We start from the raw sequence: 13402 nt of genomic DNA, 5'->3' as shown, positions 1-13402 counted from the left end.
ACCTAAACTTAAATAGTAATGTAAGAAAAAGAGGGAGAGAGAGAGAGAGAGAGAGAGAGAGAGTCTCCAACACAAACACAAAGACCTTGAAGCCTAGAGGTGAGGACACGAGGAGACGTACCCTGAAGTAGGAGGCCACCGTCTGGGTCCTCATGTTGGTGGTCTCTCTCGGGTGGTAAGGAGCGTCTCCAGGTTCCCCCGGCTGAACAAACACACACCGAGCTGGTCAGAAACACCCAGAATTCATAGCCAGCTGTACCTAAATCTCTACGCACTGCTTCACGAGGTGGGAAGGGAACACTTGGACGACGTGGACCCCCGAAGTTCACGTCGAGCATCAACAACGGGGTCGACCGGGAGCCCACCCCGTGGAGGTGAGCCTCCTCTTTAAAAGGTGTGATTGATGCAGGTCATATTTTAAGCTTTTTTTTTTTTTTCGTATCTCCAATCACCGTTTGCGTTTTCACTGTGTCGTCAAGAGGCACAGGAAGCACGCGGTCGAGCTTTAAGTCCCGAGAAGACTGCAAAAGAGACGCAAAGGAATTAAAAATAAAATAACAATCAAGTGGTCTGAAGCTACAACTTCAAAAAGGTGTCAAAAAACTATTTGCTTTAAAACTGCTCTAATCAACTATGTGCTAATAAAAAGACAACACAGAATGCAACATATATATACAAATGTATCAACTATTAACCTGCACATGTTTTGTCACATTAAAAAAAAAAAACACGTCTAATTCTCAGAGCCGTCGCCCCGAGGGGAAACCGGTTTGTATCAAGCCGTCAGCCCGATGCTGCTCTAAAATGCAAAATTATACGTTTTAATGCTTTTCTCGAGGAATCGTTTTAAGGCGAGACACCTCAGGGCGAAAAAAATGTAATTTTCCTGCACTGGTAAAAAAATTTAAGAGAGGAAACATAAAAAGAAATGCACATTAAGGTGTTTATTTTACGAGTTTGTTTATTTGCGTCTATTTAAACGCAACTTTTCAACAAACTTGTAATACATAAAAATGTGTGTAATCAACTGGGGAAGTTTTATGGTTTATTTTGATTTTCTATTCAGTGTATGTCATTTTTACGATATTTACACATCATTGTATTTCTAAAAACATGGCCGACATCTTTTCATATATTATATATTTTCATATTTCTGGAGTGATCAAATGAGATAATCAAGAACTAATATGTCAACTAAATGAATCAAGAAATCCAGTTTCTTTTTTTCTTTTCTTTTTGAGAATAAAGTCGAAATGTCGAGAATAAAGTAGAATAAAAACATTCAAGAGTAAAGTTGTAATGTTGAGAATAAAGGTCAAACTTTTGAGAATAAATTAAATTGAAATAGCATTAACTCAGAAACTGAAATCGACTTTATTATAAAAATTTGAGATAAAAAGGCCCAAATAGCCCTCTGTAATAATTTTTTTGAACTGTAAAAAATGACGCATGACCTACACAAGATTCACTGAATAGATACACAAACCACTACATTCGTACCTACATGCACATTTAAAAGGAGATCTAGAGGAAGTAGAGGTCAAAATACAACCGACACAAACTATATGTAAATAAAGCCGATTACCTCGCTGAAAGAGAAAGAATTGTACAAGGTTAGCACTCCCATCTTTTACCACAGAAATGCAGAGACAGAGAAAAAAAGAGAGAGAGATAAAAAAGGTTAGAATTGAAGAAACCGTAAAGACAAGAGAAGATGAATGTTAAATCTGGCTCTGCCGGTGAGGGTAAGAAGGTAAACAAATAAAATGGATTGAGCATCTTCTCGGGGCGAGTAAGGCTATATAGACAATAAGGGGGGTGAAGGGGAGAAGGCTGTAAGTACCTTGGCGAAGGTGAGGGAGCGTGTCGGGGTCCGCGGGCTGCGCATGGTGTTGATGCCTTTGCCCTTGGTGTGGGCGAGGTTTCCTAAACAGAGAGGATGAGAGTCAGTGAGGTATTCACGCAGGTAGGATCCATCCACAGGAGCAGGAATGCATATTGCTATCAAACGGGATCAATTAACGAGGCTACTTTCAGCAGAAAAACAGTGTAAAAAAAAAAAAAAGGACGCTTTTGCTACAACTAGGTCGCGATAGCCTGTTAATCCGTCTCCCCGTTACCCGTCTTGGTGAGGGGATGCGTGACCAGCTTGCGCGTGAGCTCGTTTTCCGACGACCTCAGCAGCAGCACGATGTCGGCCGGCAGCGTGTCCCGGTTCTTGGCCAAGAAGCCCGCGGCGCTGTAGATCACCTTTTAGAGGGAGGAGACGTGTGTGTGAAGGCCGGGCGACGGGTTCAAGAAGAAAGGAAAAAAAAAAACTCACGTGCACCCAGTGCGAGAGACAACATGTCGGCTACCTTTCCAGCGTAGTGGTGGATACCAAAGCCGAGGTCGACCCTCTTTGGTCTCCAGAAGCTTTTGGTCTTCAGGTTATCTTCGAATTTCTCTAAAGTGCCCAATAATACACAAAACTGCATATTATATCTCATATGAACTCACCTAAAAGGGATTACTAGACCTCTCAATATCAAATGCATCCGTTTTCTCTCCATTAAAAGTAATGGAGAGATCACGAGACTCTGCGTCTCGGGCCACGTAAAGGTTCTAACCAGTGAATCCACCAAAGAAGAAGAAGCCGTGGACCGCGCTCACCTACGAGGGTCTGGTCGGTGGCCTGTGGGAAGCGGCTCTCCTCGTCCAGGAGGGAGAGCATCCCCATGGGCTTCTGCAGGAACAGGTCCAGGAGGGGCCGGTTGTCCTCGTACTCGATCATCCGAGCGTCCACCTCCTCGTTCAGGTACTCGTCCTGGACACAGGGATTCACTTTGAGGTTCTTGTCTTTACAAGCAGAGCCTGGAGAACACCAGTGGGTCACTTACTGAAAAGAACACGAGGATATTATCATATCATTACATATTATTATATTATAATTTTCTTGATTTAAAAAAAGGACTAAATGCCGGCGTGTGAAAGCGCCCTTGGCTACACATTTAATTAGTTTTAACTCTAATCGTTCAGTTCAAAAGCCTAAACTTGGACATCATTCACAAGCCAAAAATAAAAGCCGGAATGTGTGCACCTCTCGCTGTGTTGTGTGCCGCCCTCCCCCCCCTTCAGATACAGCTGAGCCTCCAGCGCTGTGTATTCAGCTAACCTGATCACATCGGGCTGACTCAGCGACATTACTGGAGACCTTTCACTCAAAGAGGAATGAATCCGCTCCAGTTAGGTGAAGCTTATTAACGCCATAGCCCACTATTTCCCCCCCCCCCCCCCTGTGCTCTGGACATATCGGGGCGGTATAGGACGAATGTATTTCTGGGCTTTGGGCCAACAATACCCAAGAGTGAGATTTAGTCAAACGCTAGCTGTCTTCAACTCCTAATTGACCCTTGTTGAGGATGATTTATAGCTCCTCTCCATGAGTGAGACCAAATCATTTAACATTAGCACCCCCGGAGCAACAAAAAAAACACCCACGAGAGCGCACAAGGGGAGAATCGCCAACCTCCTTCTCCCAGTAAATAAAGACAGCGGCATATTTTACCCTCGCCATCGCTGTTAGAGTGACAAACGATGTCATGTTATCACTATTTAGATGGAAATGAGGTAGTTTCAAGGTGAGAAATGCACACAAAGTGCTTTCCGGGAGGGGAGTGGAGCACTCGGGAAGCGTTTTTAGAGGGGGTGGGGGGTGGGTAACTCATCCGAGTCTTCACCTGTTCCCAAGCGAATATGTGCTGGTTGAAGTAAAACTGGATCTGCTCGTTGGCGATGTTGATGCAGAGCTGCTCGAACGAGTTCTTCTTGAAGTTCTCAAACCCGAAGATGTCCAGGATGCCGATGTTCAAGCCCTTCTCCTCCTCTCTGAAAAAAAAGGGGGAGAACAGGGACGAGAAAAGAAAGGGTCTTCATTGAAAATGCTTTCAACGAAGCCCGGTCACGCCGACGCCCGCACCGCTCCTGGTCTCACCCGAGGGGGCTGTCGGGCCGCAGCAGCGCGTTGATGCGGTTGACGATCCAGCTGAAGAGGCGGCCGTAGAGCGCCTTGCCCATGGCGTCCCTCACCTCCGCCGCCTTCTCCACCGTGTTGGGCCTGACGATCGTCTCCCCGCGGGCCACGACGCAGTGGGAGGTCAGGGCTTCCTGGAGCTCGTCCGAGCGGATGCACAGCAGCGATGCCACTGAGGGGGACATTCGATGAGGGACGGTAAAAGGAAAGGAAATAAATGCGAGGAGAAAAAACGATGAAAAAGTTGATGATGCAACTTCTCTTCATCAATGACATCGTATATGAATACACTCTGTTAATTAAGGGAAGCGATGTACTAGAAAATATAACCACCGCAGGTGTGTGTTTGGTAATGACGCCTCTGCATGGAGTGCAGGAGTGGATATTCAGACTCTCTCTCTCTCTCTCTCCTCTCACCGTTCTCCAGGACAGAAATGTTGGAGATGTCGCTCTTGTCGGTTTGGTGCTCCGAGGCAACCGGAGAAAACTCGATATCGCCGGAGTTGAGGATGGCAGCCAGCGTGCTGTAAACACTGCCCAGCTCCTGCAGGAGAGAGAGGACGGGCATTCAGTTTAGAAACAGTGCGATGTTACGTTAATATCGGTATATTGTAATCAAACAGATTACTCTTATATCCTCTATTAGTAGTACTTCAATTGGACAGGTCTTGTTAAGAGTGCAGGGATTTGCTTTTATCAGTTCCAGCGTTTTCTAATGAAAGTAGACGCTAGCTTAAGATATAGATTTTGTTTACCGGTCCAGATATCAGTGGTACAATTTTCCATAACTCCAGCACTTTAATCCTTATTAGTGTCTCAAATTAGTAATTTGCACACTCTAATATAAACGTTTAGATGCAATTAGGGCTCCCAATTGGGAGCATTATGAATGCTAATGGTTCTACCACAGAAATCTCAATTTGAGCACTTTAATCTGTAGTTTAATATATTTTAAATTAACAATCAAATGTACGTAGGACGTGAATGTTTACAACTACAATTACAATGGTTTAATTGAGATAAAAAGACATGCTGGCAACCTAGAATGAGCTATGTTAGCTTCTAAAAGCAAAAAGGGTCCATTTAGCTAGAATGAGCTACGTTAGCTTCTAAAAGGTAAAAGGATGTATTTAGCTAGAATTAGCTATGTTAGCTTCTAAAAGCTAAAAGTGCGTTTAGCTAGAATGAGCTATGTTAGCTTCTAAAAGCTAATAGGGTGCATTTAGCTACAATGAGCTATGTTAGCTTATAAAAGCTACAAGGGTGCATTTAGCTAGAATGAGCTATGTTAGCTTCTAAAAGCTAATAGGGTGCATTTAGCTACAATGAGCTATGTTAGCTTATAAAAGCTACAAGGGTGCATTTAGCTAGAATGAGCTATGTTAGCTTCTAAAAGCTAAAAAGGTGCATTTTAGAAAAGTTTCATTGTATTGAGAAAAAAAAGATTTTTATTAAAGTTTTGTCACTGAGCACCAAAGATGAAAGACTACAAATAAAGTAAAGTTTTCATTCATCTGTGTGCTCAATCAATCTGAAAGTCTCCTAGACGCCAGTAAGTGTCCCGACAATTTCAAAAATAGATAACCTTTGCTCAAAGATCATCTTCAGACACTCTTTGTGATTTCATGCACGACGTTCTGTCGGAGAGAGGAGGTTGTTCCTCCGCTGCTGCCAAGTGATTACAGGATAAGTGCTATCGACGTGCGGATCCCAGAGGCAATCAGTACTGCGGGCCTCATTAGCCTTCACAATGCCATCAGCTGACTGCCTACATGTGGCTGTAGCATCATGCTCCATCACCAGCACTATGGCGGACCTAAGGAACGACTAATACACTAGTTTAAAATGGTGTGTATGGATTAGTAGCCGTGCTTCCGTGTTGTCCTTTAGTCACCCTCTGATACGTCACATGTATAATACAGGCGTGTGAGAGCATGTATGACTGTTAGCATCAAGGTTATGGCCAGTAATTATTGCAGTATTTTTTATTTTTTTTTTATACCTCCAGGGTGAATCCGATGACTTTGAAACACTGCTCCACCGCATCGAACTGCTCCTTGTAGAAGGTGTTGCTCACGATGTCGGGCCCTAATTTAACGTGCTCGTTCGACAGATACCTGCAGGTCGGGAAAAAGAGGAGACACGGAGAAGGAGAGTAGTTACGTTTGTGAGAAGGAAATAACAGTGTTTCGAAGAGAAGGCCGGAGCAACGTCAAACCCACTTTGGCGTTTTGCTGTCGGAGAGCTTGTAGTGGGCGAGTTTCTTCCTGTCGGCCAGGCCAGCGTAGATGTAGTAGAAGATGTGGAAGTTCCTCTCGCCTCTGAGGAGAGACAGACGGAGATCGGATGGTCAGGTCTGAAAAAGCTCGAGGCGTGAGATGTGAGCCGCGTTGCTCTTTTTAAGGAAGCACACGGACATTACACAATGATATTCACAAATGTATTTATTTACTTATTTTGGGATTCATAACAGAATATCTACGCGTCTCTAGAGCATACTAACATTACATTGGGGCCAAGGCATTTATAATATTTCTAATAATTACTTTTATTTTATTTGACAAAGCATTGTTTTTTTGGGGGGGGTTTTCTACGTGGACCGGCGGACCGGCACGGATAACGAGTATTCCTCATTACGAGAACAACCCCGCGACAGGAATCCGACAGAAACTCTCTCCCAGAACAAATCTAAAGGAATATATTGGCGAATAATAAGGACGTCGTTATAATTCTCAATACATTGTGTGAGATAAAGGGGCTCCACAGTACCGAAAAACAGTAAAATGAGTGCCCAATTACATGCAGCAGAAGAGAGTAGCTACACTTGATGCTTGTAGCCAAATCAAACCCTCTGAGCCGCGCGTCTGATTCCTAATGAAACACTTAAGCCCGCCTTTGAAGCTCCACTAAGAACGCAATCTTTGATCAAACAGGAAACGGGCTCGGCCCCTCCACTTGACCCGGTCCACCACCCCCCACGACGTGACTGAAGTGCGGCAAATGACCGGCGCTCTCGACCGGAGAAGGTTGGAGGTGTAAAGAAAGGGAGACGGAGTCTATTACACGGGCAGCAGGAAAGAAATGTCAAATGAGCTTCACAACCGCATGAGAGAGATAAAAAGACAGAAAGGAAATGTTGATATTTACACTGCCTGGTGGATGACCCTGGATTTCTCCAGCAGGTACTCGGAGATCTGCGCCCCGACCACCGTTCCCCCGCAGGTGAACTTCATCTCCAGGTACTTGCCGAAGCGGCTGGAGTTGTCGTTGATGGCGGTGCAGGCGTTTCCGAACGCTTCCACCAGACTGTTGACCAGCAGGATCTTCTCCTGCAGCGACTGATTGTTGGCCTGAGTGAAACATCGTGCTCCGGATAAGCAACCGGGGAAATTAATACGGTGGGAGCAACGATTCCCGTGCGCCTTTTCTATTCACGCTTGTTTTCGGCTATGAAAAGAGGGAATTGAAAGGGGGACTTTCATGACTCTGGAATCAGCTGGAACCTCAAATCAGCTGATCACAGGAGGTTCAAAGGGCGTTTTATTTGTCTCACGCCGGTGTTCACGGGTGAGTCGGAGACCAGCGGGTTCCCGGTTCAGATCACAACGGTCTACTTTGATGGTTTGAGACTCATTCATACACTCTGTTAGCACGTGCACGTCGGCCTTGGTGAATGCGATGTGAATGAAACGTGTTCACGGACTCTCGTGACTCACCTTTCCAAGAACGGTGAGCTGCTGTACCAACAGATGAGCGCTCTCGGTTTTCCCGGCTCCGCTTTCCCCGCTGATCACAACGCACTGCACACGGGAAGTCACATGGAGTTGTTGGAATATTTACAACCTCGAACCGGCATTTAAGATAAATGAATAATAATTCATTCATTATCACATTAATTGACCTACACCTCCAAGATCACTCTCTTTTGACTTTACCTCAAAGAAAACACTGGATTTCTCAAAACAAGTTGATTTAAAAGCCGATATTGAGCCCTCGGGATGCTTTAAAAATGATAATCGAGCGCGACCGCATTACCTGGTCCGTATTATAGGACACCATGGACTGGTAGGCGATGTCGGCCACAGCGAAGATGTGTGGCGGGTTAGCCGTACGCTTGGCTCCGATGTACATCTTGGAGTGCTATGAAGAGGGAGAGGGTGGATCAGACAATACATTTTCTACGTTGCACTACAAGAGGGAGAGGGGTCAGTGTTGGTGTGCAGGTGAGGCTGGACGGTATGCAGGAACCACACAGAAACACACCTGAGGAGTGTATATCTCCATCTTGTGGAAAGGGTTGACCGCGATGAGGATGTCTCCCACGCACGTGTAGATTTGATCTCGCCCGTAGCGACTCTGGAGCTGCTCGGTGACCGTGTTCTGAAAGCATAAATGTATAAAACGTTGAGTAAACCAAATGTCTCCAGACCGACGTATTATCTTCGGCGATTCATTCATCCGGCGCATCGGCAGCCGCTCGGCCTCCCTTCACACCGGCAGAGCGCCTCGTCGTGAGGGATGGCTGGAAATATCCGCTGGGCAACTGAGACTGATTGTTTCATTCAATACGTCAATGCAACGCTCAGATGTGACGGATTGCCCCCTCAGTGTTTTCCGTGCAGCAGACGCTGCCGGCCATTTCGGGGGCGGGGGGGGAAGAAATATGATGAATGTTTGAGTTAAAAGCTGGGGGGGAAAGGCCTTGTGGCTATATAAGTAAGATATTGTACAATTAGCATACCTCGGATGCAATCTTCACGACTGTCTCTTAGATCGAATGCATGAAAAAACTAGTTTCTAAAGAGCGGAAATGGAGTCATTGCAGGCCAATTTTAAAATTGAAATATCCGGCGGTCAAAACAATCTCACAAGGTCCATCTGTTCTGGAGCTTTTGATTGCATCGCACCACCTTCATCAGGAGATGGAGATCGCTCCGTTATTATGGAACTGAAGATGCAGATTTTCATTTTCTTTTGCTTTCGGTTAAAATACGGAAGTCTAAAACACGACGTCTCTCCTGTGTTTATGACTTAAGAACCAGTGAGAGAAAGGTTTGTAACCTTAACATAACTAATAACATTTTATTAGACACTTTTATTGGTCCAATTCAGGCTTTCAGGCTTCATTGTGTCCACTGGGATGATCGTAGGCAAGTCTCGTTGTTCTGTTATTGGGATAAAACAATATAGATATACGGATGATCAGGTTGTCGACGTTCTCACCTCATCGAGAACTTCGAGGGTGGCGAGGTCGTCCACCTCATCGGGGTCGGTCTGCGTCTTCATGTGGCCTCCTCGTTTAGTGTGGATGCGTTCATGCCTACAACTCACAGAACCCACAGCCAGCTTTCACTGAGCAAATGCATGTCACGTATATATACACGGCACTCGAAGTGGGTGCACGGTGCTTCGTTTCACTTAAAACTAACCCTAAACAATGTCAATGCAAGCAACACGTCAACTAGACGAAGCTCTAAATGTGAATATAATACTAACACTAATAGGTCATGGCGCCCACCAGTGTGTAATTTCCATTTCTCCTGCCAGTCAATGAGGAATGCATTGCTTCAACGCACTGCGTTTACCATCAACACTGATTGGACCTCCAAATAAAAGGTGGCACATGTACACCACAAAATATATAAATGTTTACCGTGACGCGTCATTTTAAATACGAGCTTAAAAGTAAGCTGGAATTATGTTTGTTTTTTTTGCTTTTAAAACTGTGGTTTCTAAGACGATCTACTATCCTGACACACGCGTGACGTCAGAAGAGGGTTTGATAACATCCGATTACCAGCCGGCGTTATACTAAAAACGTTATCTGGAGGTTCGCAGCTCATCAAGCGCCCCGCAGTTGTTGTTTTTTTCAAACGACGGCGTCAAATGACGGGACGATACCAAGAAAAAAAGACGCGACAACAAGTATTCACAACGCGACGGTAGTTCGCGATGGGGAGGTTGAGGCGGCATGTGGGACCACGACTACTCTGCTCTGACTGAACACACACTACCACCTACTCCTACCGTGGCATCTACGCACATATATCACATGTGTTACCTGTCGTTACTGTCTGTGCTTCGGTCTGTCTTTCCGTGATGGCTTAAATGACAGAAACAGGATTAACGTTTCACGACCGTATGGGCAAAAAACACACACACACACACACCGGAGTGACGGGGCGTGTGAAGCATCCGGCGAAGGAGGGTGAATTTGGATTATACTGACTGCAAAAGCTAAGCTGCAGCCTCCCGTATAAACCTCACCGGCACCCGGCTGTACGTTCTTCTTGGGATTTATAACTAAATCCATCACTTTAATGGCGTGTGAGTATTGCTGAACCAATGGGAGACTTTTATCTGCGTAGAAAAGTGAGATTTTTAAGGTACACACAACTACAGTTTAGACAGTACCTTGTTTTATCAATGACTCCTATCTGTTGGTTGAGATCAATGAGTTCCATCAGTTGCTTGCGCAGTATTTTCTCTCTGCCGACCTTCTGTTTGATGAACACATGCCGGAGCAGGTCGAGCACATTCGGCCTCAGCTCAAAGTCCTTAATCAGACATCTGAGGGGAGGAGGAAGAACACGTGGAGGAAGAGGAGGGCGATGAACCCGCCTGGCTCTGCACCCTCGGTGTAAACATTGATTATTACAAACCCAACGGCGTCCACACTCACTTGCAGATGAAGTCATTAAAGTCGGCGGACCAGAGCTCCGGCTGGTGGAGAGTCGGCGGAGGATTTCTGTTAAAGGAATTAGGGGGGCAAAGAAACAAAGATAAATGGAATAGATAAGATGAGATGGGGAACGACGAAATCTCAACTATTCATCACCGGAGGACGTCCAGAGGCGTGAGGCACGGACGGATGTGCGGCTCCACCTGTGCAGCTGGGTGGTATCGACACTTGCTATCAAAATATATAGAGCCAGATGTTAAAAGCTTCATTTTTTTTCTCCCGTGAAACTCTCAAACAAAATGGGGTCGAGCTTCACTGCCGGCGGAGAAAAAACAACGGAGCTAATTTGCTGTAATTCCACGGTCCAGGTTTTCTACAAGAGGGTTCCTGGCAGCCGCTGGGGGGAAGTCAATGTAGCCCGCTAATGGACCTGGGCCTCTTTCACGTTGGCTCTGATAAACCGGTCTAATGAGAGGAGATGCATCTCCTGTTTATCACACAACAACACAGGTGCACGAGACATTTATTTGGAGTCTGTTCTGCTGATTATGTGATTGTTCACGCGTTTTTTCTTTCCAATAAAACCCAACGTGGTGTTTCGGAGGGCGATGACTCACACTTAAATTATAACAAATATCAGGATGTATTGTAATACTTATACACCTCTTGCGGAGGTTAACTATTGGTATTTTTGTCCCTCCATAAATTCCCATCTGCAAATTAAAATCTTCTCTTTTGCACACGATGAAGGATATAAGCTTAAACCTTCCCACGTGTGCATAATTAGACGGGCACTATGTAATCTGTAACCTGCTCCGGTTGGACGCCTCGAGCGGGGATTTGACTTTCATCCCAATCCGTCCGTCTCTCTCACAAGTCAAGACACTTTTTATTTTGACTTTTTTCACATGTAATAATATCTATATATATCTATATATATCTATATATATAAATATAGATATATATATATATATATATATATATATATATATATATATATGTGTATTGTGTATTGTGTATTGTGTCTATGTGTATTGTGTCTATGTGTATTGTGTATATGTGTATTGTGTCTATGTGTATTGTGTCTATGTGTATTGTGTATTGTGTGTATTATGTATTGTGTGTATGTGTATTGTGTATATGTGTATTGTGCATATGTGTATTGTGTATATGTGTATTGTGTATATGTGTATTGTGTATTGTGTCTATGTGTATTGTGTCTATGTGTATTATGTATTGTGTGTATTATGTATTGTGTGTATGTGTATTGTGTATATGTGTATTGTGTATATGTGTATTGTGTATTGTGTCTATGTGTATTGTGTCTATGTGTATTGTGTATATGTGTATATGTGTATTGTGTATATGTGTATTGTGTCTATGTGTATTGTGTCTATGTGTATTGTGTCTATGTGTATTGTGTATTGTGTCTATGTGTATTGTGTCTATGTGTATTGTGTATATGTGTATTGTGTATATGTGTATATGTGTATTGTGTATATGTGTATTGTGTATATGTGTATTGTGTATCGTGTATATGTGTATTGTGTATACGTGTATTGTGTATATGTGTATTGTGTAAATGTGTATTGTGTATATGTGTATTGTGTATTGTGTATATGTGTATTGTGTATATGTGTATTGTGTATATGTGTATTGTGTATTGTGTAAATGTGTATTGTGTATATGTGTATTGTGTATATGTGTATTGTGTATATGTGTATTGTGTATATGTGTATTGTGTATATGTGTATTGTGTATTGTGTGTATGTGTATATGTGTATTGTGTGTATGTGTATTGTGTATATGTGTATTGTGTCTATGTGTATTGTGTATATGTGTATTGTGTCTATGTTTATTGTGTATTGTGTATATGTGTAATGTGTATATGTGTATTGTGTAGATGTGTATTGTGTCTATGTTTATTGTGTATATGTGTATTGTGTATTGTGTATATGTGTATTGTGTATATGTGTATTGTGTATATATGTATTGTGTATTGTGTATATGTGTATTGTGTATATGTGTATTGTGTATATGTGTATTGTGTATATGTGTATTGTGTATATGTGTATTGTGTATATATGTATTGTGTATTGTGTATATGTGTATTGTGTATATGTGTATTGTGTATATGTGTATTGTGTATATGTGTATTGTGTATATGTGTATTGTGTATATATGTATTGTGTATTGTGTATATGTGTATTGTGTATATGTGTATTGTGTATATATGTATTGTGTATTGTGTATATGTGTATTGTGTATATGTGTATTGTGTATATGTGTATTGTGTATACGTGTATTGTGTATTGTGTATACGTGTATTGTGTATTGTGTCTATGTGTATTGTGTATATGTGTATTGTGTATTGTGTATATGTGTATTGTGTCTATGTGTATTGTGGATATGTGTATTGTGTGTATATGTGTATATATGTATTGTGTATATGTGTATTGTGTATTGTGTATTGTGTATATGTGTATTGTGTCTATGTGTATTGTGTATATGTGTATTGTGTATATGTGTGTTGTGTATATGTGTATTGTGTATTGTGTATTGTGTATATGTGTATTGTGTATATGTGTATTGTGTATATGTGTGTTGTGTATATGTGTATTGTGTATATGTGTATATGTGTATTGTGTATATGTGTGTTGTGTATATGTGTATTGTGTATTGTGTATATGTGTATTGTGTATATGTGT

At 42.9% G+C, this 13402-nt stretch overlaps 1 protein-coding gene across 1 annotated transcript in view; it reads right to left on the bottom strand.

Annotated features, from left to right (window-relative positions):
• Positions 1-13402, bottom strand: part of myo3a (myosin IIIA) — a 48385-nt gene that overhangs the window by 10382 nt on the left and 24601 nt on the right. The window contains exons 8-24 of the mRNA XM_034560411.1: positions 10695-10760; positions 10427-10582; positions 9236-9338; positions 8276-8392; positions 8048-8152; positions 7729-7812; positions 7160-7362; positions 6235-6333; positions 6015-6129; positions 4430-4556; positions 3974-4184; positions 3720-3867; positions 2653-2806; positions 2358-2446; positions 2121-2250; positions 1844-1926; positions 122-202 (exon numbers count right to left, since the gene is read on the bottom strand). Of these exons, the coding sequence (XP_034416302.1) occupies positions 122-202; positions 1844-1926; positions 2121-2250; positions 2358-2446; positions 2653-2806; positions 3720-3867; positions 3974-4184; positions 4430-4556; positions 6015-6129; positions 6235-6333; positions 7160-7362; positions 7729-7812; positions 8048-8152; positions 8276-8392; positions 9236-9338; positions 10427-10582; positions 10695-10760 (2071 nt within the window). The remainder of the gene's footprint in view (positions 1-121; positions 203-1843; positions 1927-2120; positions 2251-2357; positions 2447-2652; positions 2807-3719; positions 3868-3973; positions 4185-4429; positions 4557-6014; positions 6130-6234; positions 6334-7159; positions 7363-7728; positions 7813-8047; positions 8153-8275; positions 8393-9235; positions 9339-10426; positions 10583-10694; positions 10761-13402) is intronic.

The sequence above is a fragment of the Cyclopterus lumpus genome, chromosome 20 (assembly GCF_009769545.1).
Source record: "Cyclopterus lumpus isolate fCycLum1 chromosome 20, fCycLum1.pri, whole genome shotgun sequence".
In the NCBI taxonomy this organism is placed as follows: domain Eukaryota; kingdom Metazoa; phylum Chordata; class Actinopteri; order Perciformes; family Cyclopteridae; genus Cyclopterus; species Cyclopterus lumpus.
The sequence above is the reverse complement of the archived record's forward strand: the minus strand, read 5'-3'. Positions and strand labels throughout refer to the sequence as shown.